Genomic DNA, 27,535 nt, shown 5'->3' with positions numbered 1-27,535 from the left:
CCAGGCGAGGGACCATTGCCACACCGCCCACTTTGATTTCCTAAGAGCTCGAAGTGACCAAGCACTCACATCACACTCCATCAGCAAATGAACCCCAAACCTGGCATCTCTCCTGAGACCCCTGAGTGGAAAGCCCCCGGGCAAGGGTTCCCTGACTCAGGTAATAAGACACGAGCACCGGGCTCTCCCCCATCTCTGCGCTGCGTCCCCTCCACCCACTGAACACAGGTCTCAACGGTGCAGGCACCCGGCAGATCCACACCCAGCAGAGCTTGGTCTGGCTGTCCTGAACTACACCCTCAGCAGGACAATATCCTCCAATATCGTCCAATGCATTTGTCACGCTGGGTCGTTTTTGCCGTCTGGGCCCCTCAACCCAAGTAGCCATGGCTGCCCTTACTTTAGGGAGAAGGTGGAACCTGCACGCGAGCAATCAATGTTTAGCTGGTAAATTCCAAAATAATGCCATTTCAGTTGTGAAATGGTCTGAACGCCAAGGCTTTCAGGCTTTCATGCCAGAGCCAGGTAGGCTTTTATGAGATTTGAGAAGTGGGGCGGAGGGGTGGGGTGGGGGGGGCGGGGAGACTTCTGGGGCGGAGAGACTTCTGCTTCCAAGGAAGCAGAGCTTGAAGAACTCCAGAGCATAGAGGTTTGTATTACAAGCTGTGGGGGGGGGGGAGGGCTGTTTCCTGCCACCCAGAGAAGAGATAGGAGCTCTTTCTGGAGTCAGGGAGGAGGCCTGGTGAGAGAAGAGGGCAAGGAAGAAGGCTGAACTGCTCCCTGGATTCCACCCTGGGTGGGGGGTCTTAGCCCCACTTCCCACTGGAACTGTGGGGGAAGGCAGGCCCCCAAAGTGCTCTAGACTTGGGGGCACTGAGCACAGTGGAAGTGGTGGGTGGTATCATTAAACAGAGACGGCGTCTGAGGGGGCCGCCCTTGGCTCCCCACGAACTGTGAACACGTGTCAAGTCCCGGCAGGAAGTGAGGAAGTGCTGCAGGGGCAGCTGGACCAGAGATGGCCTGGTGGTGGGTACACAGGCTCTGAATGCAGAGATCCAGCAACCCAGAGGCAGAGAGTCAGGCCCCGGACCCAGGCCTGGACCTGGAGTGACAAGTTATCTCGGCTGTGGAAGCAGTTAAGACCCCCGACACGCTTCCCCACCTGCCACTGTGATGTTCCCTAAACTCCCCCTGCACCCAGGCAACCTCTCGGGGTACAGAAGGAGGTAGGAGAGAACCTTGGAGGAAAACCAATAGTCCTTGCAGGAAATTTCAACCGAATGACTAGGTTTAAATCCTGAATTGACAAAGCAATAAATGGATAGTCTGCACTTTCTATTGGAAGAGACTGCATTACCTTGAAATGGCAAGATTACGTTTTTTTCCACCATTAGAAGAAATGGAAAAAAGATTAAATTTTTTTTTTTTTTTTTTTTTTTTGGCCAACAGTAGAAATGGAAAAAAGATTAAGTTGTTTCCGCCATCAGTCTAAACGGAGGCTCATAAGCAAGTTCAGTTAAAAAGAAATAAAGTTTGTGCCCATTTGCGTGATGGTGTGTGAATTTTCCCTCTCCACAAAAGACAAGTCAGTGTCACCACGGATGGAACCCAAAAGTGCAGGCAGAAAAGGTGACATGTCCTCGGTGAGACCTTTTCAAACTGGACTAGGCACAAACGTGGGCGAGGTGCCTGAGTGCCCAGATCTTCCCGTAATAAAGGAGGGGTCCTACCCAGCACCCCATCTTTGTTGAACACCCACTCCCCTTTCCCCTGGGGTCTTGCTCCACCACCTCCATCTCTATGCTTTCTCGTGCTTGGTAGTTGGCACCTGAAACTGCTGAGAATTTGTGCATGTGAGCTTCTGGCAGCCGAAACCCCAACCCAGTCTTCCTTGTTAAGGCACTAAAACAAAGATTATTTTAGCAGCGAAAAGGGAGTGTCCCTGTTAAATATTTATAATTCAAGCTCTGTTCCACCCCATTTGGGGAAGAAAAAAAAAAAAGAGAGACCCTACCACAAGAATGGTAAGGTGGCCGGTCAGTCAGTACTACATCGGCAACACACAATAGGTCAGGAAACCCTAAAAGAAATTTCACTTCCCTCTTGGCAATAATGTGGACCGGTTTTTAATAATATTGGGCCCCCTCTTGTTTTAACAGCAGGAAAATTCTTTGGATGCCCTTCCCCCAACCCCGCCTTTTGTTTCCCAAAGTCCCTGCTGCCAAGGGCTACTCACGTGTACGGAATTGCTGGGCACACTTTATTCTGGTAGCGATAGCCCCACAGTGAATTAATTCTGCAGTCCCAGTCAGCTATGGGGATGAAATACTAACCCTCCGTTTTTCAGTGAACACCAAGTGCCAGGACAATATTCTAAGTGCCTGTTAGCAGATTTAATTCTCAGAGAAACCCTTTGATGAGGTACCATTATTTCCCCCAATTTGATGGACGGGGAAACCTAGGTTCAAAGCAATTAAGCAGCAGGGCTGATATCTGACCTCCATCTAGGTCCAGAGTCTGTGTTCTTGATCGCCACTTCATGCAGCCACTCTGAAAATTGTTGGCTGGTGAGTTTACGCCCACTCAGTTTCTGAGCCAACCCCAGCCAAGGGGATGGTCCATCACCTAGGTTAGAAAGAGCCTGTGGGTCCTCAGCTGGGCAGGCTCCGGGAGTTCCCATGCCTTGGGATGCTCTTTATTTATTATTTTTTTTGAGAAAAATATTGTTTAAAATCTTTTTTAATGAGGTATAATATATACAGATAAGTGCACATATCATAAGTGTAGAGTTTAATGAATTTTCACAAACTGAAACATCTGTGCAGCTAGCATCAAGATCAAGAAATAAAACTTTAGTAGCATCTTAGAGCTCAGTCATGTTCTTTCCTCTTTAAGAAAGATGTTCTTTCCATCTTAGAGCTCAGTACTCCCCCAAAGGTAATCACTAGCCTGACTCCTAATGCTACACATTAGTTATGTCTGTTTTTTGAGTTTAATGTTAATGGAATCATACAGTATGCACTCTGGTGTCTCGTTTGTTTCACTCAATGTTATATCTGTGTGGAGTGTGACTACGTTCTTCATCTTGTTTAATTTTGTGTGTGTGTGTGTGTCTTTTTGATGTATGTAACAATATAGCTCAGTATTCGATCCATATAGTCTACAAATAAAGACAACGTTTCGGGGGATGTGTGAGGAATGCTCTTTAGAAATCCTTCTCTGATCCTGGAAGGCCTGCCCACATCCCAGCTCGCCCTGCCCATCACTTGAGGGATGTCCTTCAGGTACTTATTCTCTGTGCTGCTTCAAAGTGAGCAACTCAGGCTTCAATCAAAAAATGGTAATAATAACCAAACAAAAACAGGTGTCTACTCCAGGTGGTGGACCAGACACTAGAGTGGAGGTGGCATCAGATAAGGCTGGCGTTTCTGCAGCCCAGCCGTCTCCTGTGCTCCCTCCCTCTCTCTCTCTCTGCCATGTGCCAGGACCTGGGAGCCTGTTCTCCAAGGCTGTGTTTCTCATCCTGACTTTGAAGGAGATAAAGGTGGAGGTAGGAGTGGTCAGTGGGGCAGGGGACATTCTTCTCTCCGCAGCACTAAAAATCACAGCTCTTTTGCTGTACTTGAACTTGGCTAATTTCCAGATCCCCAAAGGAGCCCACTGTACTCTCTTCTCTGCTGGCCCTGACTTTGTGGATTTCGTTACCTGGAAGCATTTGGTCAGAGCATCCCAACTGAAAGGCAAGCTACAACCCCCACTCCTATTTTTTGGGTTGGGGTGGGGAAGGGGCTGGAGAGAGAAGGAAAATTCACACAACTGCTGTCCGCATGAGTGCCTATCAGGGTACGAGGTATGGAGTCTACGGAAGCTACTGACCTGAGGAGGGCTCTTTGTCTTTTAGTAAATGCCCCAGACGGCTGTGCCTTTTGAGTTTTTGTTCCTGCTTTTTATAGTTTTTCTCTTGCCTCCCTTGTAGTCAGGCTGCGACCTGTCACTTTTTCCTGCCGACAGTGGGCCTTCCGAAAGCAGTCCCCAAGGCCTTTCTAATCTGCTGCTTCCAGTCTGCTGTAGGCTGGGAAATCAGATAACCAATTATGTAACATTAACAGCTGCTGTGTCGTGGGCTCTTGCTCTGCAGCAAGTACCGCGCGTGCCCAGCACCTCTTATTTATGTGATCTAATTTAACCCTTAGAATAACCCTATGCAGTTGGGGTGATACTTCCTGTTCTTATGATGACAGAATTTTGACCCAGAGGTGAGAGCCGGAATTTGGCCCTTCCTCTGACTCCGAAGCCCACTGTCACCAAGACAGGTGACACCTATCTTGGCTGGGTGAGCTTGTTTTCTGCTCACTTCCTGGTCTCAAATCTGGAATGCAGAGGTATTTCCATGACTTCTGCTACCCAGGGGCAGCTAAGGAACAGAGAGGAATGTACCTGAGAACAGGTAAAATCGGCAATCACCCTGAGACTTACTATACCTGTACCATCTAACTAGACAGTTCATCTCTTAACGTGTTGGGGCAAAAACACTAACTTGGAACTTTCAAGTCTATTTCTGGTTCACACTCATTCTCAAACACCGAGTGTACACTATGGGCCAGGCACCATGCCCAACATATTAGACACCATCTCTCTTGAATTAGAACGAGCATATCTGGTTCAAGTTCCCTTCAAAAGGTGTCATTTTTTTTTTCCTATCTAAAATCTCAAGCTCTTGTAGAAAAAATTTTTTTAAGCTAACACTTCTCCTTGAGCTGACCCAAACAAAGCATTGGTATATAACTCTGATAAATACCACAAAACCCATTTTGTTCAACATCTGTAAGTACTATTTTTGTCCATTTGGTAAGAACATATGGGACAAAAACTTCAGATCCCTGGGTTCTAGCCCTGAGTTAGGTCACCTCTGGGCCCTGATTTCCTTACCTGAAAATTTTAAGTATTAATCTATGGTTAATGCTATGGACTGAATGCTTGTGTCCCCCCAATATTCAGATGTTGAAGTCCTAATCCCCAAAGTGGTGGTATTTGGAGGTGGGGACTTTGGGAGGTGACAGGGTCATGAGGGTGGAGCCCTCATGAATGGGGTTAGTGCCACCCTGTGTACAGACACAACGAGAAGACAGCCATCTGCAAACCAAGAAGAGGGCCCTCACCAGACACCGAATCTGCTGGCACCTTGATCTTGAACTTCCCAGACTTCAGAACTGTGAGAAATAAATGTTTGTTGTTTTAAGCCCCTCAGTCTAGTATTCATTATAGCAGCTCAAGCTAAGACAGTTAAGTAATAAACTAGTAAGTAAAGTCTAGTAAAAGTCTATGAACTACCTTTCTAGAAATAAGAAATCTGTATTTATCCATAGGAGATGTGATTTATTAAAATGACTTGTCAATGGAACTCAAGCTTAATCATTACAATCTATAAAAATAAGCATGTGTAATTTGTTTTTACCTTGATACCAATCCTCCACCACTTACACAGGTTATATGAGATGGGTTTAACTAGTAAAGTTTGTGCCCACCCCCCTTACAAAGCTTTCCCTTGTGTACGGAGATGACTTTTGCACATTTCTCAGAAGCCACGGCCCATTTACTTAACAAAGTTTCCTGGGAGGTGACTCCTCAACTACAGCCAGGTCCAGTGCTTGTGGGTTGGCTCTGCCACTCTGAACTAAGGAAAAAGGGAAGACAAATGACAGCCTTAATCAGAGGTGGCTTCCTGGCCACTGGCATGGGGATCAGCTTGCAGATGGTGTTTTGCTTGGCCTGCTCCTTGCTTTGTACAGTGTGGATTAGTTGACAACATTTTAAAAATAAGGAGATTGCACATAAATATATGATTTCTGGCTTCTCTCGGAAAATCATAAAGGCTGGCTATCCTAGGTCCACATTCTCAGGCAACAAGCAGCTGCTGTTTGGACAGGGCAAGTGTTCTCTAGGTGGCTACAGACTCCTCTGCCTGTGGTGCTCCTGACTTGGAGGTCTGTCGTCAGACATGTTTCACTGGCCTGGCATTGTTTTCTTACACTTTCCTACCTCTCTCATTCCCATGATCTGGCATTAGGGTTTGCACCTGAGGCCACACCCACTCGACAAGCCCAGGAGGTATCACAAACAAGTCCAGGATTCAAACGAAAAGTCCTCTGGGATTGTGGTGCATGGCTGCCCTGTTTGTAATCCCTGGAAACTGAATTCTACTGGCTATTTTTAAAAACGTAAGTACATATATTACTATTTAGATAACAGTATTTTAAATTTTAGCTTAAAGACCAAGCATACCATTGTAGAACATATACTAAGATTTTTGAATACGCATTTGAGACAATATAACCATTTCAGCCAAGAAGTATTAAAATTCCTACAACTAAGTTAGAAATTACGTCCTACAGGCTTTTCAAAAACTCTTTTTGCAGACTATTTAGAAGAGTTACAGGAAACCATTCCCTGCAGCGAGAAAACCTTTCTCTCTAAAGCTTCCTTGAGATGAAAAATAAAACAAGTACTCTCCCCCTTTCGCACATCAATGGCTACTGATCAACAATACTCATCAGAGTTCACATTTTAAGTTTTAGTAATATTTTTTAAAATACAGAAAATAAAAAAATGTTCAATCTGCACTTTTCAAATTTTTACGAATGCTGAGCACTCAGAAAAGATAACTATTGCAGCCACAGAATTTAGAGCTGGCAAAGAAACTTGGAATGTACTAAGTCCAATCACTTCATTTAGGGACAAGTAGAAATCAGTCTAGAGATGTTAAGAAACTCTTCCCAAAGTCACACAGCGAATAAGTGCTAGAGTCTGAATTCCAATGTGGGGCTCCTGTGTTTTGCTTATTTCTCTTTGTCTATAACTCTGACTCTGAACCACAGTCGATCATATACAGAAATGGATATTGGGGGAGGGCTGGTGGCAGGGGGAAAAAATAAAAAATAAGAAAAAAGTGGAAAGAACAGAAGACAAAAAATGAAAAATAGCTGCTGACTGAGCAATCATCATTGTCACTGCTGTGTGAAATTTTAATTTCCTCTTTGGAAATTTAGGTTAAAAATACATCTATTTCTATTTACAGAGTGCTCGTCTTCTTTAAGTTTCACACTTCACACTTTACTTTTGAATACACGTTTATTTTCTAATGTAATCCTAGAGATTTCACTCCGCTGAGGGGAACGACTTAGGCTCTCAACATTATATCCGAGCCCCCTCAGAAGTGTGAAGGCATTTATAAAAGTCTCTTTGTACCTACAGGGAGTTAGAACGTCTTAATATAAGCCATTTGAGAGATTTATTTTGCCTCGCTCTGAAAGGCCTGTAGCACACATTTGGAAACCACATTTGTTCACTCATCTCAGCCTTCCACATTCTTAACGTCCATCTCAGTTTGGTCCATATTAACCCTCAGTTGTGATTATATAAAGTGGTGCCCTCTTTAAGAACAGCAGTGAAAATGAAAACCTTCACAAAGAAATGAGTTGATTGAAAAAATGTAAAAGATACTCTGTCTTCTAGTCTTTACCTTTAGAATTCAGCAAGCGATAACTCACCCAGGGTAGGGAAGATACTTGAGCATAGGTCACAAGCTCCTATACTATTTTCCTCAAAACCAAGGGTTTTCTGGGAACGACCCAGGCACGCATTTTAGCACGAAGACTTTTCTCGGCCTCCCTTTCTCTTTGGGGACACAGAGGCAGCACACGCTGCGGAGGCGTCATGACCCCACACTTGGACAGGCGGTGGTTTCTCCTAGCCAGGGCCTAAACTTGGACTTTTGTCTGCAATCCATCATTTCAAGATGTGATTTCCAACCCCCCCCCCCAACCCCTTCTCCATTTCTGGCTCACTTCATTCATTCTCCTAAGTACCTAGAAATGATATTATCGAAGATTCCATCTCAGTCCCACAATGGATTCTGCCTAATTGATCTATGTCCTTTCATCTCCCTTTTTTTTCTTTAGAAAGAAGAAATGATGAAGCAAATGTTCTTGGAATTCACTTCTGGCAGAGTCCTGTGAGCTTTGCTTTAAATTGTTAGTGAAATGCTTGACATTTTTCCTTCACTTTATAAACATTATGTGCAAATCATTCAGAATCCTAATGGAAGGTGATTTCCCATTAACGCAGGCTATAAAAATGCCATTTTCTTCTGAAACTGTGCCTTAGAAACAAACAGTACAAGATCTCTGCACATTTGCAGATTCTCCCCACAAATCAACGAAGCCCGATGCTGAAATGGGGACGAAAGCTACCACCAAGGGAACTTTCTAGAGGCAGCCTAGAAAAGGCAGAGGCATGTCATGGAGTTTGCCGCAGTGGAGAATCCAGTTGTGGACACTGAGCCTTCTTAAAAGCCATCTTTGGCACATCTGTGATCTCTGGCTGACAATCACCCTTCTAACAACTTAATCTGCCTAGGGACTGAGCTACTGGCCGAGAAGGAGGGGACGTAAGCACTGACACGCACAGCCTGGATGAGGAAGCCAAGGAACTCACTGTCCTATCAGTGTTTTTTTCTTCCAAGTCAGATGAATACAACAGACTCCCTTGGCAACCACTTCCTTCCCCAATTCCCTCTGATCAAGAACCTTGGAAAGAAATCATTCCCGATGCTCTTGAACATTCGCTAACACTTCCCAGTATTCTTTCTTAAAGATATAAAATAAAAAATCTATAAGGTGAAGTGCCCAGCTCTGCTACTTACAGGCTCTGTGACCTCAGGGAAATCTCACTTAACCTCTCTGAGCCTCCACTTACTCATCTGTAAAATGGGCATAATAATGGTACTAGAAATGTGTCTGAAGTATTTAATACATGACCTGACCCCTAGTAAGGACTCAAGACGTGTAACTGCTATATTGTTAAATTATTATTTATTACTGCTTTATTTTTTATCACTTCCTCGCAATATTGTTACGAGTATGAAATGAGTTATGTATATAAAGCATCAAATAATAATACCTGGCTTATTTTTGGTACTCAAATGCTATGTCCTTATGCCCGTAAATGTTACTTTAATTAAAATACTTTTTCATTTTTATTTTATGCCAGTCTGCGAGGTCAAATTTAGTATAGGTAGATGAAAACACCTTCATCAAAGGAAAACTGAGTTCTCTCTCATAGCAAATGAGAGCATGGTATCTTGGAAGCTTGACTGGAGGCCTCATCTCCAAGAACTACCCCCCAGTTTGGATGCAGGCTGTAAGGGCAGAGAAGGTGGGGTAGGGATTGAGCCCTGGGGTCCTGGGGTCTGCTGATTCTGCTTCATTCAGATATAATACAGGGAGGGAGGTGGGCTGGAGTTGGTACTCATTTTCAAAGTTTTTAGTTAGTTTGTTTATATTCAGCTTCTTTCTAAACAGAAATTTTGAAATGAATTACAATGACATATGTATTCAGAATAGAGGTTTTACAAACCAGAAATAGAAAAGTAAAGCCATCAAAAGTAGGGAAACAACATATTTTCATCCAAACGCGAGAACCTGTGAGTAAAGGTGGGAGGGGACTATTAAAAATGATACTAGAGCAACAGACATACACTGGGACTGTCCCAAGCAAACTAGGGTGCATGATCGCCCTCGACAAAGGGGAGGAGGGGCACATGCACTAGCTGTGGTCATTTTATTTTTTATTTTTTTTATTCTTATAGTTTTTGCTTTTTATTTTTTTTTACATCTTTATTGGAGTATAATTGCTTTACAATGGTGTGTTAGTTTCTGCTTTATAACAAAGTGAATCAGTTATACATATACATATGTTCCCACATCTCTTCCCTCTTGCATCTCCCTCCCTCCCACCCTCCCTATCCCACCCCTCTAGGTGGTCACAAAGCACCGAGCTGATCTCCCTGTGCTATGCGGCTGCTTCCCACTAGCTATCTATTTTACACTTGGTAGTGTATATATGCCCATGCCTCTCTCTCGCTTTGTCCCAGCTTACCCTTCCCCCTCCCGATATCCTCAAGTCCATTCTCTAGTTTAATGACTGCTGTGCTTGCACTTCACATCTGGCATTGAGCTTCCTGGGGGCAGGGAGAATAGAGAATATAATGGGGCACACAATTTTCTTTAAAGAAGGAAGTACACCTATTCTTCAAAAGCCATCAATTTTCTCATTATGAAATACATTTCTGTTTATTCAAATATGCTTACTGAAATGCAACTTAGAGAATATCTTGAAAACAGGAAAATGCTGCCCATAATCCTACCATTTAGCCTGGTCTACATGCAGATATTGATTTACAAAGTTGTAATCATAGAACACTTATAACTCTGTGTCTTTCTTTTCAACTTAATATCAAACCCTAAACATTTTTATGCGACTACATAATTTCCATGTTAGTAACTTTGAATAGCTGCATACTACCCCATTTGATATACCACTGCCTACTTAACCATTATCCTACTATTGACAAATATATATAAATAAATATTGGTCATTAGGCTGTTCCCACTAACAACTTTTTCTTCCTCTATATAGTACTGTAATAGATAGAGGAATATGCTTTTGCTTAAATTATTTCTTTAGGATACATTTCCAGGAATGAAGCCACTGAGAGTATATAAACATTTTTCTTAATTTTGATATATACTGCTAAGTTGATTTCCCAATGAGTCACCCCAGGGGTTGGCGGACTATGGCCTTCAGGCCAAGTAATGTTTTAATGGAACACAGCCATGCCCATCCATTTTCATATTGTCTGTGGCTGCTTTCACACCAGAACAGAGTTGGGTAGTTGCAACAGAGACCATATAGCCCACGAAGTGTAAACTATTGGGTTGGCCAAAAAGTTCGTTCGTGTTTTTCATAAGAAAACCCGAACTTTTTGGCCAAACCAATATTTACGACCTGTCCCAATACAAAAAGAGCTTGCTAACCCTTAGATTATCCTAATGTACGTTCCCATACCGCCTGTACATGGTACCACATTCTAACAGAAATGAATTATGTGGGGTCAGACATTTTTTTCCACAACTTATTTGTAGTAGATGTTCATGCTAGAAACTGCAAGCTGGCCATCAAAACCCTCTCCTTCCTTCTTCACAGTAATATAATGTTAGGATGTGGCTCTCCAGCGAACCTCCCCCCCAACCTTTGCAGCTAGTTGTTGTCCTGTGACTAAGCTCTCCCCAGTGGGATGGGAGTGGAAGTGATGTGAACCACCTTTGGCTCATTTCCCTAAGAGGAAATCTCTAGCCCTGGACTTCCATTCTTAATTTCTATCTTGTTTGAACCATTGCTCTCTTGAGTTTCTGTATGACAGTAACTACTATTACCCTAACTACCAAGCAAAAACTGGTACCAGAAGTGGGGTATTGTCATGAAAAAAGCTAAAATTAGTGGCTCTGACTCAGTGGCCAGGTAGTGATGAAGAAGAAACAGATATAATCGGTGTGAAAGCTGGTGACCCTTGTTAGGGTGTGGAAAAACATATGGTAAAACTTTTGCCTATGATAACTTTCAAAGCATACCACATACCAGGGGCTCTAAAGGAAGGAACTGGAGAAAACAGAATGTTAGTGGATGTTACCTCCCATCCTTGGTACATCTAGCAAATTATTATACGAAAGAGAAGAACTGCCCAGTTTGCAAGCAAAGATAAAAGAGAAGAGAGAAAAATCAGACGTTGGGTCCCAGCATATTAGAAAAGCTTCTGTACCCCCAAGGAACAGAGGGTCAGCAGGTTGAGCTCCAAATCATTCTCAGAGACTTCTCTCAACCCAGTGAAGGCACCTAGTTCCACAGCAAAGATTAATCTAAAAGTATTGCCTTCTCACTCAAGTCTGCTGTTTCAGATGGCCTCGAGGTAGCCTCAATAAGTTAAGAAAGGTTAGACAAGAAAGGAAAGAAGTAAAGCAGTCTTAAGAGCTACATCTAAGAAAGAAACTTGGACGTGATTACCGGCACATGGAACTGCCTGGGAGATACAGATCAGAAGCTATTCCGTTTTTGGAGGCATTGAATTGTGAAAGGAAGTGCAGGTCTAACCTGAAAACATCTGCATCTATTGAAACTCGAAGAACCCTCAAGGCCCCTAAGCAGCAGTAAGCACAATTCTCACAGGAGGCAGGTTTCCAAAGGCCACTTCGGATGTGAAGTGAAGATGTGGAGGCCATGAAGGACTTCTGAGAAGGCAAATCTAGGGACCTACAGGCTAAAGGACAGGAACGATTCCTCCTGCCACCTTCCAAGGGAGCAGAAACAGGGTCTAATCTTCTTTCACTGACATAATCCTTGCCATTCCTGTCCAGCAGAATTCCATCGTTACTATAGACTAGTGGCTGCTTTGGATTTCCCGATGTAGCTAGGTATGGCTGCCCAGCTAGAGACTGCACTTCCCAACTTGCTTTGCCACGACCTGTGGTCACTGGATCTGAGTTCTCATCCCTGGAATGTGAGTGTGTCACTCCTGCCTCACTGGCTTAAGAGGAAATGTCTAGCCTCGCCTTCTGTTCTTTCTCCCCTTCCTTCTGGCTGGAGTGGCAACAACTAGGACAACTTGGAAGCCACAGGGATGAAGATGGCAGAGCTACCATCAGCTGTGTCTCCTGAGTGACTCCACGGACGAGGACCACCCATCCTCTTGGAATATCCTCCCTGGATTGTTGCATGAGTGAGAAAATCTTATTTTGTCGAGCATCCGTTGTACTTTGGGTGTCTCTTCTTTTTTAAACAGAAACTAGTGTTACCCTAATACACTACAAAAGAACTTCCCAGAGAACTGTACCTGAGTATCCTCTTGATAATATTCTAATGAAATCAATTTTATTCAAAAAACTTTACATCAAAATGTAAATTAAAAAGCAGTACTACATGCTATAAAGAGACTGTAACCGTGTGCATAATTATGATGAAAAATAGACAGTTTTATTAAATTCAAGGTAGGTACTTTTGCCTGTAGAAGACTTTTAGCCTGAGGTCTATCTTCTCTGTTAAAGCTGGACATAAAAATATTCCAGCACAAAGCTGTAGCTTTATCTCCTTGAAATTAGAATGACTAAAAGAGAATTGAAAAAAAGAATAATTTTCTCATGATGTGATTCAAGGTTCTCCAGCTCTATATCCATTTAGCACCTAAAGCCATCTTGAGTAACAAACAGCAGAGAGATGCAGCCAGTGGGACGTACGACACTGAATGACTTGAAGTTTGCATTAATCCAGCAGACTGAGTGCAAGATCGCAGACTTCCTTTCATGTATCGAATCACTAATGATTATAAAATGGGTATGTCTTTAATTCCAAACAATGGACGAACAAGAAAGAGCACTGTTGGTAGACCATAAATTATGAGGAATACAAGGAATACCTGAAAGATGGAAAGCAGCAGATGGAGGAAATGAAGCTCAAAATGGTTCCCAAAGAGAGATGCAACAAAAGTGGATTTGGAGGATGCGCAAAACTCAGAGTAAGCGGCTTGGGGAGCTGGATGACTGGTTGGCATTCTGGGAAAAGAGCAGCTTGGTTAAGTCCTCCCATCCCGGCTTTGTACCAAGTACCTGGGAGCCCAGGCGTCTGCCTCCAGGAAGGAGTATTGCGTGCAGGGACCTGAAACAGTGCCATGAGGAATGTAACCAGACAGACAACTAAAAACCAGTGCACCTCCCCCGGCGGAGCATCCCTAATCCCTCAAAACCACGGAAAATAGGCAGCAGTAATAGACGGCACCATAGGCAAACTAACATGGAATCTCAAATTAACAGTTGTGCACAGAACCAAGAATCATTGTTTATCCATTAATGCTTGGCAAAAATTGAAGTCTAATGACACAGGTATGGGGAAGCATGTATTGCTCCATTCATGGTAGTGTACCCGTTTTAGCAGGTAATTTGGCAATATCTACGATCACTTAAATGCATTCACTCTAACTCAGTAATTTCATTTCCAAGAAAGACTTGCCCATCAGCATGTGGAGGCAGATAAAGGACATTCTTTTTAGCAAATAACTGGAAACAACCTTAATGTCCATTAATGGGGAAATGGTATGTATAATGGAAAACTAGGAAGCCATTAAAAAATAGTGGGATAACATATATACAATGGAATATTAGTCGGCCATGAAAAAGAATGAAATAATGTAATTTGCAGCAATATGGATGGACCTAGAGATTGTCATACTGAGTGAAGTAAGTCAGACAAAGACAAATATCATATGATATCGTGTATATGTGGAACCTAAAGAAAATGGTACAAATGAACTTTTTACAGAATAGAAATAGAGTCACAGATGTAGAAAAAAAACTTATGGTTACCAGGGGGAAGAAGGCGGGGGAGGGATAAAATGGGAGATTGGGATTGACATATACACACTACTATATATAAAACAGATAACTAACAAGGACCTACTGTATAGCACAGGGAACTCTACTCAGTGCTCTGTAATGACATATAGGAAAAGAATCTAAAAAACAGTGAATGTATATATATGTATAACTGATTCACTCTGCTATACACCTGAAACTAACACAACATTGTAAATCAACTATACTCCAATAAAAATTTTTAAAAAGTAGTGGGATAGATCTATATGCATGACATGGAAATAACTCCAAGAAATAGTGATACATTTATAAAAGCTAACCACAGAACAATACATCTAGTATGATCTTGTATTTAAAAAACAGCAAAAAATCTAAAACGGTGTGTATATCGTGTCTCTATCTATGCACATAAATAGATATGACAGTGTTCATACCAAATTTTTAACAATGGCTACTCTTAGAGAGGGGCTTGGGATGGAGTGGGTGGTCATAGGAAACTAGAGCATGATTTATACCACTTGAATTTTATTTTTCTCAGTTTGATCGTTTTATTTAGGAATATATTTGTGCCATTTGTCTAATTAGAAAATGAGGCAGCACTTAAGGCAGTGCCTACTATATAGCAGGTGCTCAACATATGCTAATTCAAACTTTTTTAAAATTAGTAAAATATTTGGAAAGTGTTAAAAATGTAAATATAAGAGATAATGTAGCATGATGTTTGTATGGCCAAGGTTTGACGCATTAGAAGGCAATAAGTAAAGTGATGGAATTCTTCCTTGATATAAGTACTCGAAACAAGGAAGTAGGAAAAGGGGCATTACTAGGGGGAAAAGGGAATTCTCCAAATAATAAGAGAGAAATCTGAGGTCTCAAGATAATCACACAGAATACGACAATAAGCAGTAAGTAAACGCTTCCAGCAGAGCTGTACCGAAGGGCGCACCGCACCCACAGAATGGTCATCTCACCTGTTGCCTTTGCTGAAGAGGTGGTGGATACCCCATTGAGCTCACTAGGACTCCTTTTCATGGGCCGTGGCTTGTATTCTCGTTTGGGGACGTTGGATGCAGCCGATATTCTGTAATACAGATTTGAAGGTCAGTCAGACAGCTGATGAGGAAAGCAAAGCCTCCAAGCCTACGTTTGCTCTGCTGTAATAAGCCTACAAATTTAGGTCCTAGGTGATGGTCGTGAAGGGGGTGATTTTTACACGTTGATTCGTGAGTAGCCCAAAGTGATAGCTTTGATATCCCAAATGTAGTTTTTCAACTCTATGCAGATACACCTCATTTTATTGCCCTTCACAGATATTGCGTTTTTTATAAATTGAAGGTTTGTGGCAATCCTGTGTACTACAGGTGCCATTCTTCCAAAAGCATTTGCTCACTTTGTATCTCTGTCACATTTTGGTAATTCTCAAAATATTTCACACTTTTTCTTTATTATTATATTTGTTGTGGTGATCTGTGATCAGTGATCTTTGATGTTACTCTTGTAATTATTATGGGCCCCACAAACTGCGCCATGTAAGACGGCAATCTTAACTGATAAATGTGTGTGTTCTGACTGCTGCAGCTACCACCTCCAGCTGTTCCCCTATCTCTCTCTCTCTCTCTCTCTCTCTCCTCAGGCCTCCCTATTCCCTAAGACACAACAAAATAGAAATTAGGCCAATTAATAACCCTATAATGGCCTCTAAGTCTTCAAGTGAAAGGGTCTCATGTTGCTCACTTTAAATCAAAAGCTAGAAATGATTACGCTGAGTGATGAAGGGATGTCCAAAGCCAAGAGAGGCCAAAAGCTAGGCTTCTTCACCAAACAGCCAAGTTGTGAATGCAAAGGAAACGTTCTTGAAGGAAATTAAAAGTGCTACTCCAATGAACACACAAATGGTAAGAAGGTGAAACAGCCTTATTGCTGATATGGAAAAAGTTGTAGTGATCTGGGTAGAAGATCAAACCAGCTACAACATTCCCTTAAGCCAAAGCCTAATCCAGAGCAAGGCCTTAACTCTCTTCAATTCAGCAAAGTCTGAGAGAGGTGAGGAAGCTGCAGAAGAAAAGTTTGAAGCTAGCAGCAGTTGGTTCAGGAGGTTTAAGGAAAGAAGCCGTCTCCATAACATAAAAGTGCAAGGTGCTGATGTAGGAGCTGTAGCAAGTTATCCAGAAGATCAAGCTAAGATCATTAATGAAGGTGGTTACACTAAACAACCGATTTTCAATGTAGATGAAACAGCCTTCTATTGGAAGATGCCATCTAGGACTTTCATAGCTAGAGAGGAGAAGTCAATGTCTGGTTTCAAAGCTTCAAAGGACAGGCTGACTCTCTTGTTAGAGGCCAATGCAGCTGGTGGCTTTTCAGTTGAAGCCAATGCCCATTTACCATTCTGAAAATCCTAGGGCCCTTAAGAATTATGCTGAATCTACTCTGCCTGTGCTCCAGAAATGGAACAGCAAAGCCTGGATGACAGCACATCTGTTCACAGCATGGCTGACTGAATATTTTAAGGCCACTGCTGAGACCTACTGCTCAGAAAAAAAGATTTCCTTTCAAAATATTACTGCTCATTGACAATGCACCTGGTCATACAAGAGCTCTGATGGAGATGTACAATGAGATCAGTGTTGTTTCATGCCTCCTAACACAACATCCATTCTGCAGCCCATGGATCAAGGAGTGGTGTCGACTTTCAAATCTTATTCTCGAAGAAATACATTTTATAAGGCTCTAGCTGCCATAGATAGTGGTTCCTCTTATGGATCTGGGCAAAGTAAGTTGAAAGCCTTCTGGAAAGGAATCATCAGTCTAAATGCCATTAAGAACATTTATGTTTATGGGAAGAGGTCAGAATATCTATGTTACCAGGAGTCTGGAAGAAGAATTCCAACCCTCATGTATGACTTTGAGGGATTCAAGACATCAGTGGAGGAAGTAACTGCAGATGTGGTGAAAATAGCAAGAGAACCAGAATTAGAAGTGGAGCCTGAAGATGTGACTGAATTACTGCAACCTCACGATAAAACTTTAACAGATGAGGAGTTGCTTCTTATGGATGAGCAAAGAAAGTGGTTTCTTGAGATGGAATCTACTCCTGGTGCAGATGCTGTGAAGATTGTTGGAATGGCAACAAAGGATTTAGAATATTATAAAACTTAGTTGATAAAGCAGCAGCCGGGCTTGAGAGGATTGACTCCAATTTTGAAAAAAGTTCTACTGTGGGTAAAATGCTATCCAATAGCATTGCCTGCTACAGAGAAAACATTTGTGAAAGGGAGAGTCAATCAACGCAGCAAACTTCACTGTTGTCTTCTTTTAGAAGTTGTCGCAGCCTCCCAGCCTTCAGCAGCCACCACCCTGACCAGTCAGCAGCCATTAACATTGAGGCAAGACCCTCCACCAGCAAAAAAGATTAGCACTTGCTGAAGGCTCGGGTGATGGTTAGCTTTTTTTTAGCTATAAAGTATTTTTAAATTAGGGTATATACATTGTTTTTTTTTTTTAGACACAATGCTATTGCACACTTACCAGACTACAGTTAAGTGTAAAATATAACTTTTATATGCACTGGGAAACCAAAAACTGTGTGACTCACGTTATTGCAATATTTGCTTTACCGTGGTAGTCTGGAACCAAATTCCCCATCTCTCCTAGGTATGCCTATATTTGTAAAGTATTTGTCTCTCATAAAGTCTCTGAGGCATCTAGCAAGTACCAGGGATGAACTGGCACTCAACAATGTTAGCTTCCTTCTCTTTTTCCTCATATAAAGATAGAATTAAGAAAAGATGCTCATGTGAGCAGTAGGTGAACTACCTGCCTACAAAAGTGGATAGTTCAGAGACTGTACACACCTTTTGTCTTCCCTCTATAATTACTGCATTGATTTAAGCAAAAATCTCTCCAAATTTATTCATTATAATCATCCTGTGTAAACCAATTTTCTGTTATCAAACCTGGTCAAAAATTAGGGTAGTTTTTTAACCCAGTATTTTAATTAATAGGTTTACCATGCACACTACTGATTTTCAGAAAAGTAGAGAATACACTTATCAGTAAAGTCACAGGGAACCCAGCAATGTTTCTTTGACCATTCAGAGGGTATTTTTGACTCTTTCAGTATCTCTCAGAGTCAATGTTATGAACATGGGCTGGTATTTATGCTGGTGAAGTAAAAACACATCTTTTTCGAGACATTTACATACTAACTGAATATCATCTCACTCCTCTCCACATCCCTAGATGTTGGGGAGGGAGTATATGCCATCCCACCCTCAGCTAAACCCTCATCCAGTCAGCAGTGAAGCCAGGACAGCTCTGTAAGGGCTGAATTCGAAGGCAAGTGAGAAACTTTGGTTGCCCTAAACACAGGTCATGAGTAAAGGCTTGAGTGAAAAGAAAAAGGAGAAAAGCTTCCAGATCCGTTTTCCCAGTTCCTAGTTCTGTCCTATTGGCCAAAGCCATTTATTTATTATCTCAGTGCTATCCCACACCCAACCATGAAAGCCAGCTAAAGAAAATTCAAAACAGAATGGGGCAGTGGGAAGGGGAAGATGGAGAGAAAGAGAGAGAGACTGATTTCGATTGATTTTTAACTCTGCAGCCCTAGGCTTACAATGAATGCAACGGCTCTTACCGCATCTGTAGCTTGCTCTGTAGCTCCTGCAGAATCTCTGTGGACTGTTTGTGATAGTCTAAAGCTGCATCTATAAACACGGCCAACTGGCTGACTTGTTCTACCTGCAGCAGAAGTGGAAAATTACTCCATGGAAGCCAGCGCCTGTGTAATGTTCAGAAAGAGAAGAGACCAGCAACAAAGACCCGGCTTTGCAGGGAAGCGCCCTGTCTGCCTGGGTTCTGGTCTATTTCATTTCATTTCATCACGAAGTAATAATCACACAGGTCATGGTATAGAGCTATAAGTGCTGGAAAAACATGTTCAAATTTATTTGTGATTATGAAGTTGATTTAACTCAATAAAAAAAGGTCTACTTTTCCAATTAGATGATCTTCTCAGGAGATGTTTATGCTATAAAGTTCATGGATCTGAAAACGGAGAGATAAAGCTTTTCCAGTTACAAATGAAGCCAAGGTTTAGTAAATGAACTGCTTCCTTAGCGAAGTGTCTCTACGGGCACTTTCTAGCTAAGTCACATCAAGAAACTAAGTAGAACTTTTCTGGTGGCGCAGTGGTTGAGAGTCCGCCTGCCGATGCAGGGGACATGGGTTCGTGCCCCGGTCCGGGAGGATCCCACATGCCGCGGAGCGGCTGGTCCCGTGAGCCATGGCCGCTGAGCCTGCGCATCGGGAGCCTGTGCTCCGCAACGGGAGAGGCCACAACAGTGAGAGGCCCGTGTACCGCAAAAAAAAAAAAAAAAAAAAAAAAGAAGAAGAAAGAAAGAAACTAAGTAAGTTAAGCTGTTCTTGGATAAGAAGGGAAGCCAGGAAGCAGGGCACGCACCAGGCGAAGACCTGCCAGCCCCCTATATGTTTTTGTTGCCCCCTATATGTTTTTGTTGCTATCAGCGCAAAATCATTTCCCTGAAAAAAACAGCCCAAAGGAATGAACTAGAAAGACTCTGGCAGCTCTCTTTCCCATGAACCAAGACATTCATGAAATCAGTGACCAAATTACAGTGGACGTAAAAAACTAAAATGAAAAAGTTATGTTACATAAAAAAGCCTGGAAGGCCTGGGCATGCATAATTTGAGGAAGAGCCATCTCCAGTAGGGCACTGGAGCTCCCTTCCCTGCTTCCCTACGTGTTTGAGGGGCTGCTACAGAAAAGAAGGATTCATTAAGCTGATTTCCACAAGCCTCAGAGGCAGCACCACTGGGTTGAGGTGATGGGACAGGGAGGGGGTGGGAGGCAGCGTGAATCCCGTGAACTCCAGAACCAGACAAAGGCACAAATCAAAATCAATCCCCCTCTTTCCTAAGCTTCCTCATAGTCTATGCATCACCTCCTTACTTCGTTTCCTAATCAGCTTAGCGGAAAGTCTGCCTGTTTATTCACCCTTACACCCTCACCCTGCAAAACCAATCATGGACTCCTTTGCCTTCAAAGATCTAAGCTATTTTCATTTGCTATTATTGACTGTGCTTTAGCTGTCTATACTTTCATTTTCCTTGCCCACGAACACCATTTTAAACAGGGGTTCATGTTCATGTAAGATATACGTGGACTCCCACTTGAGCCGTACTGTGATCAGCGTCTGCAAGATGAAATCCCACTGTATCACATTTATTTCACCACACTCTGTGGCTGGAAGAGCAACAAGCCTAGCCTTAAATTTCCAAAAACCCAATAAACAAAACAAAGACAGCCTGGCCCCTACAAAATCCTAAGGATTTCTTAAGTTTCACCTCTTTGGCTTTTACACGTACTTTTAAATAAGTCCAGCACCACAGCCTAACAGGATCACAGTAGAATCTGCTATGGATTCCTTACAGTGTAAGAGCTGTGTGCTGGTTAAAATCTGCACCACACTTCTCTATCTTTAGTAAAGTTAATTTATATATTAATACCCACTTTGAAATATGCTTGACATCTTATAACAGTGAAAGGTAGTTGAATGAATATTCCTTGAAACACACTTGATGTTGGGAGGGGGGATCACCAGCTGTCATCTCTGATGTGGCTAAAATACTAGATTATGTATTCCAGAGAGGCATTTGGATTCATTGGATGGCTGACTTTGGGAAGGAAATGGATCTTGGGCTCCCTTAAAACCTGGAAGACAACAGCAGTGCTGTACAGCGCCTGCACATAGTAGGTGCTCAATGCAACTGCTGAAGAGGTGGTTATGAAGCTATAAGTCTCTTGTTGACAGTGAAGCCATGTAGTGCCCCAAGTGGATTATCTGCCTTTCCCTGCCAGAAAAATGGAAGCTTCCAGCTGTCCCCAGGCCATGAGCAGTGAGCTGTATGCAGGTGGCCTCTGCTTCCCAAACCCCAATGAGAATTCAATACCTGGACTGGCAGAATCAAGGTTGCAATAAACCCAGGCCTGGCAAGAGTCAAAACCTGTCCAGAAGGTAAAACATTTCTTCCACTGGCCACACCACTCAATTTGGCAAATTCATCTATTGAAGCAGGAAACATCACCTGGGATGAGAAGAAAAACCTAGTTCCACTGCCACCTGAGACCTGTGCTGCCACTTGGCTGGTGCCGTCTTGAGAGTAAAGTGTGACCTCACACCCCGCAAGGGTTCCCATGACACACACAGTGGAACAGAATTACCAGAGAATTAGCTCCAGTCTCTGAAAGTAAAGTGCACTTGCTGTTACAGATGAGGTCACACCCAGCTCAGACACCTCAAGTGAGAAACTCATGATGCAAACAGACTTCCCTATGGGGCAGCTAGAGGTGAAGGAGGCAGAGGCCAGACAAAGGCAATGCTCGCTGACAAACGGGCGGGGTGAGGACCATGATGCTACCTGGGAGGTACACGGAACCATGAAACCAGAAGGAGCTTTTGGTAGACAGAAAAGTGGCCCCCAATCACGTCCAAGTCCTATTTCTCCAAATCTGTGAATGTATTACTAGATGGCAAGAGGGCCTTTGCAGATGTGATTTATGTAAAGGATCTGGGATTAGGTGATTACCTGCATCATCTGGGTGGGCCCAATATAATTCCAGGGTCCTTTAAGAGGAAGGCAGGAGGGTTAGAGTAAGAAAAGGAGATGCGTCAGTGGAAGCAGAACCAGAGTGAGAGATTTGAAGATGCTTCACTGCTGGCTTTGAGGTGGAGGAAGAGGCTATGAACCAAGGGATGCAGGTGGCCTCTGGAAGTTGGAAAAGACAAAGAAATGGGTTCTTCCCTACAGCCTCCAGGAGGAATTCAGCCCTGCCAATACCTTGATTTTAGGACTTACAACCTCCAGTCTTCAAGATAATAGATTTGTGTTGTTTTAAGCCACAGATTTGTGATGATTCAGCAGCAATAGGACACTGCCATTTCAGAGCTGCTTTGGCCTGTTCTCAAATGAAGCAAAATCTAACAATGGGACTAGCTCTGTTCAGGGACCCCTGTTTATGGGGGATGGGAGTTGTTACCTTGAGACTCATAGGAACCAAACTCATGGTGCTAATGAACCCACTGAGGCTGTTGGGAAGTACCTTAGTTCTGGGGATGGGGGCAGAGACTAAGAGCGGGAGAAGTTCCCAAGAGCTGTGGAAAGTGTCCAGGGACACTTGGGTGGGATCTGAGCCACTGGGGGAGCCTGTGGACCAACAGCTATTGAGGAGGCTTGTGGAATTTTGGTTGTACCAAAGGAAGAATGGCTCAAAGGACTACATAGTAAAGGCTCTCTAAGATCAACTCTCTGCAACAGGGATATGGAAATTGGGGTGGCAGAGAAGGAGCAGGGCTGTGAAATCTCCTCAGACCTTCCAACAATCAGTTACCAAGGGACTGGTCGGTAGCCAGGTAAATGGGCACAGAGGCACACTCTGAAGACCACGGAGAGAACAGAGAGAACTTGACGTGAATAGGTACTGCCCCGCCCAGATCCTTGGAATATACAGTACACACAGCACGCATGAATGCAGAAATGTGCATCTCCTGGGACCTGGCAAGTTGTCCCCTTTCACAACTGAAATGACGTACTTCCAATGGAGGCCACTCTCGACGTGAATTGTGATAATCCAACTGATTTCTGGCTCTGTCATATCAAAGACTCCACTCTTTTTGGATTCCTCAGAGAAGCTGGAGGAAAATTTCTCAGGAATTTTGCAGTCTGGTCTTAAACAGATGCCTTTTCCAATAAGGCAAAGGCCTTTATTTAGAGTTTCTGAGAAAGTTTGAGTCAGGCCATTAAATTCGTATTAAATTAATAACATGGATAACAATCCTCTACACTCTTATTCTCCACTTTATACTTCTAAAGAATTTCTTGCATGCAGGGGTTCATTTGCCTGACACTGTAAAGGTGAAAGTTACTTTCTAGGGGCATATAGCTGAACAGAGGCAAAACCACAAGCAGGTTTCAGGTCTTTCACTCTGTGGCAGGAGTGCTTTCTTTCTACTAGTCCAATACTTCCTAAGTGCCTTATTCGATACATCATAAGTCCCTTGATACGTCAATAATAAAATAATAATAATAATAGCGGTGTGGAAGAGTGCTATTGTCAAATAACTTTGAGAAGCTGCCTTGTGTATCCTCTTGTAGGAATCTCTTGGAGATTAATTTTTCATATATTCATATAAAGACTCTGAAAAGTCTTGTGATAAAGCAAACCTGTTTCATTTTGGTTAACCCAGGCTTTCCCAAACTTCTTTGACCATAAAGACATTAGTCATGCAACACACACTACATCCCATGGAATGAATTTTGGGAAACACCACTCTAGACCCATGGAAAGAACCCAGGAATCTGGAATCTAGTAATTCCACTTGTTCTGGGAGCCCATGGACAGAGGGAGGGTCCCCAGGCTGGGGATTTGTATCAGGAGAGCTTAGAGAATATTGCAGGTGCCTGGCCTCGTCGGTCTGAAGTGGCATCTTCTGTGTGATATTTCTGGCCCCTGCCAATGTCAAAGACCTACATTCCATTATGTTGTGTGGTGAGGAATAAACTTCTCTGTGAAGACAGGAGAGGAGAGTGTTAACAGGCCTAGGGGTGATTTAGCATTCCCAAGAAATGGCGGTGGAGACTGGGAACCAACTGCTGAATATCCTGTACCCCCACCTCAGAGCTAACTGTGCGGGGCACAGGGGCCCCTCTCCTAGGGGAGGGCTGCTCTGGGTGCCTCATCCCAGCCTGGCACAGCAGAAAGAACCAGCCCTAGACCTGCCCTTCTGGGCTCCTGGGAAATCTCATGGACCAAAACACCTGCTGGCTTGCATCTGTGTGTAGAATAGGAAGCTACACAGCTCCAGACAAGAGGTGATGTGATGCTCAAGGGCTCCAATCCAGCACTTACTGACAAGACCCCGAAGGACGACAGCATGGCGCCAAAGGAGACTCTTCTCTTTGATTACCCCAACCCCAACGCTGCCAAAAATAGGTAGAAAAACAGATGCCACCTGCCCTTAGGAATGAATGTTGGAGTAAACAACTCAGGGCCTTCTCACCACCCCTTCCTTCTTTCCACGTGATAGGAGGAGGAGTGATCCGTCTGATTGATGAGATTAGGGGACCCTGACACCCAGGGCGACTGGACCCTGTGCCGGAAAAGCAAGAGGGGCCTGGCCCTGGGGTCTGTATTCTTGAAGAAAGTGGGTTTGTGAAGCAGCTTTTCTGCTCTGCCCACCTCACTCTCCCTGAAGGTGGCTCTAAGGTCTAGACGAGGTCTGGGGTAAGTAGTTGGAGGCCAGTGTGGACCCAGGCCCAAGCTGCCAACTCGATTTTCCAGACAGTCCTGTCCTCTAGGCAGGAGGCTGGTTTGTCATCCTTGTTTGGCTGCCCTGTTTGTCTCTCAGTTGGGAGAATGCAGATGTGAGGACAGATGAACAACCACATCCTAGAAACCTCCAGAAAATCCTAGGAAGAGTTGCATGACCTGCATTTAGAGACCCGGGAAAGACCAAGCCTGTTAGTTCTGGTTGGAGTTCTCACATCAGACAGATCTCTGGCAGACAGATTTTGTCGGCAGTATCTGTGTCTTAGCCAGGGCTATAGGACATGAGGGCTGGAGAAGATACCGCCTGTTGCCTGGAGAGCGAGACTTTGGGGTTTGCATTGTTAGTGCCAGACAGAGTTGGGCAGGTGGCCCCAGAGCTTCAGACACGCCACCTCAGATGGTCTCCCTTCCTTCCCGCTACTCTGCTTTTCACTTTCTCTTTGGAGGGAACACTTGCAAGCCCTCTCCCCAGTCCAGCTTCACTCCTCCTCCTGTGGATGAGATCGAGGAATGTTCATTCATTAGTAGGATGGGTTCTCTGCTCTGCATGGCCAGAGGCTGAGAGTCTCAGCCTGGCGAGAGTCAGGCTGGCTCTGCACCGGGGAGGCTTTTGCCAATGAGGGTGCAATGAGCAGAGACTGCAATCGGGACGTGGGTTGGTCATGCCATCCCCTCCAACACAGGTGACCAGGAGGCCTGTATCTTACAGTCATCAGGTGTTCTCATCAGTTGAAAGGGCTTCCCCTTGATTCCAAACTGGTTTTTGGGTCAATTCCTCAATCAGTCAGAACCCAAAAGGATGATCAGTTCTGACGGATACCCCAAACCTGTAACCCACAATAAGATAAGCATGTCCCACTTGTGTTTGGAGAAAGTGCCAGGGCCTCTGCTGCCTGCCACCATGTCCCTGAGGCCACGTGTTTGACAGAGCCTGTCCTTAAGAAGCAGGCATATACCTGGTCTCTAGCAGGTACCAGGTCAGGTGGAATGTCCAATCCATTGGGCAAAGGCAGGGCCTGCAGACCCACTGTGTTTAATCTGGGAATTAAAGATCCCAGCCATCTTTAGTTCCTGGAAGAAAACCCAGCCATCACCAGCCATGCTGAAGCACAGCTCTTCATTCAGAGCTTCCTCACCATGAAAAAAAGCAGACATGGATACAAAAGTCTGAGTGAAGAAGGATGGACATGAGGTTGGTGACCCAGAGGGAGCAGGAAATCAGGGTTCTGTGAGCTGCAGAGCCACTGGGCCTGGCCTGGTTGCTGGAGAAGGGCCAAGGACAGGCCTGAGGGTTCAAAGCATGCCTCATCCCACCATGTATTGCTTCTTTGTCTTTCCCCCAATAAGTCACACCCACTATTTATCCCCAAGCACCAGGCAGTTTCAGTATTAGCATGTCAGGTCCAAGGGGAACTGGAGAACATTTTCTAGACCTTGCCTCATCAACAGGACTGCCAGACCACCTGGATATGGCCAGACACTGTCATGGGAAAAGACAAGGTTGTCCCTTTCTAGGTCTACTTGCTGTTACCCCAAGAAGAGAAAGAAGGCAGTCTTCTGGAGCTTCCATGATAACTTGTGAGTCTCTTCAACTATAAACCTGGGAGGGGCAAAGGTAAGAGCAGCCTCCCTACCATAAGTCACTCAGTAAATGGTAGCTTTCGTCACTGTCATCCTCGTCTCACCACCATCAGTCTCCTTCGCACTGCCATTATCTCAAGAATCAGCAACCACAGCACGCAGGGTAACCACAACAGTTGAAAATGGCGCTAGGAAAGGTGGGAAGAGAAAGAGGTGGAGCCTACTTCCAAGGCAGCCTTTGAAAGTCCTCCACCGTTCCATTATTCTGATCTCCTCCCATCTCAGTGGCCAGTTTCCATGGCTGCCAGTGAAAGACGTGGGCCCAGGCCCTAAAATGAGGGAGCAGCCCATGCTCCTCAGAGCTGAATGAAGGCACCCCCCACCCACCCCAGGAAACTTTAGGGGAAACACTGCAATTCATGCCTCTGCAGGGCCAACACCAGGACCTCCGTGGGGCTTGAGCTATAAGCTAGCTCTTACTTCTCCCAGGGTGGGGTGGGCAGGGGTTAACTCATTTGTGACAAGCAGAACACTGTCAACAGATGGACAAATGACTGAGTTCTTATAAGGAAGGGATCATTTCTGATTTTGACTGATACTGAAGGGAAACTGAGGTCTCTTGGGTCAACTGCCAAGACTGAGACAGGCTTCCCTGATTACTTTGCAATAGCTCATCACAGATCGTGAATAAAGGTCATGAATAAAGCACGTGGGTTAGACAGCACGTCTGACACATGAGATTTAACTTCAGAGCTTAAATCTACCTCTAAAGTACCCAGGACCGGAAGGGCAATGTTTGCTGCAGCCTGATAAGGAATACATGCATCTGATACCTCACACTTCAAAAAATCAAATATGGCAATCCAAGACAAAACCAAACCAAATGGCCTATTGCTAGGGGATAATTTCAAGGAAATTTCTATTTTTAAGGGAAAGCAAACAACAAAGAAAAACAGGGAAAACTGTTATCCCTCTTCCCGTTTCTCATAAGATGTAAAAGAAAAAAAACCTGGTAAGATATTTAAAGGAGAAGCATAACAGAATGCACTTTTTGGTACTGAGGTTTAATGGACATGGGGATTTCACATTGTTTCCTCCAGGGTTAATGTCTCGTCAACAGTGGACATAATTCCCCCACAACACCATGGCAGATAAAAGGTGCTCAGTACATTTGGTTTGACTTGACGTGAAAGATGCAAGACCTCAATGTACCTTTTAATCAATTATTAGAAGTAGAACACAGTGTTGCAGAAAAATAAACCCTCTGACTTGCTCCAACAGGCTTGAAGGTCCAACAAATAGGTCCGAAGCTAATGCTGGGCTGAGGTGGCTCGTGGCATCACAGAGGCTG

The 27,535-nt window shown here is 43.8% G+C and overlaps 1 protein-coding gene across 1 annotated transcript in view; it reads right to left on the bottom strand.

Annotated features, from left to right (window-relative positions):
- Positions 1-27,535, bottom strand: part of SH3GL3 (SH3 domain containing GRB2 like 3, endophilin A3) — a 144,111-nt gene that overhangs the window by 7,715 nt on the left and 108,861 nt on the right. Inside the window, exons 7-8 of the mRNA XM_065871420.1 lie at positions 18,892-18,995; positions 15,227-15,336 (exon numbers count right to left, since the gene is read on the bottom strand). Of these exons, the coding sequence (XP_065727492.1) occupies positions 15,227-15,336; positions 18,892-18,995 (214 nt within the window). The remainder of the gene's footprint in view (positions 1-15,226; positions 15,337-18,891; positions 18,996-27,535) is intronic.

Source organism: Phocoena phocoena, chromosome 2, assembly GCF_963924675.1.
Source record: "Phocoena phocoena chromosome 2, mPhoPho1.1, whole genome shotgun sequence".
NCBI classification, from domain to species: Eukaryota; Metazoa; Chordata; class Mammalia; order Artiodactyla; family Phocoenidae; genus Phocoena; species Phocoena phocoena.
The sequence above is the reverse complement of the archived record's forward strand: the minus strand, read 5'-3'. Positions and strand labels throughout refer to the sequence as shown.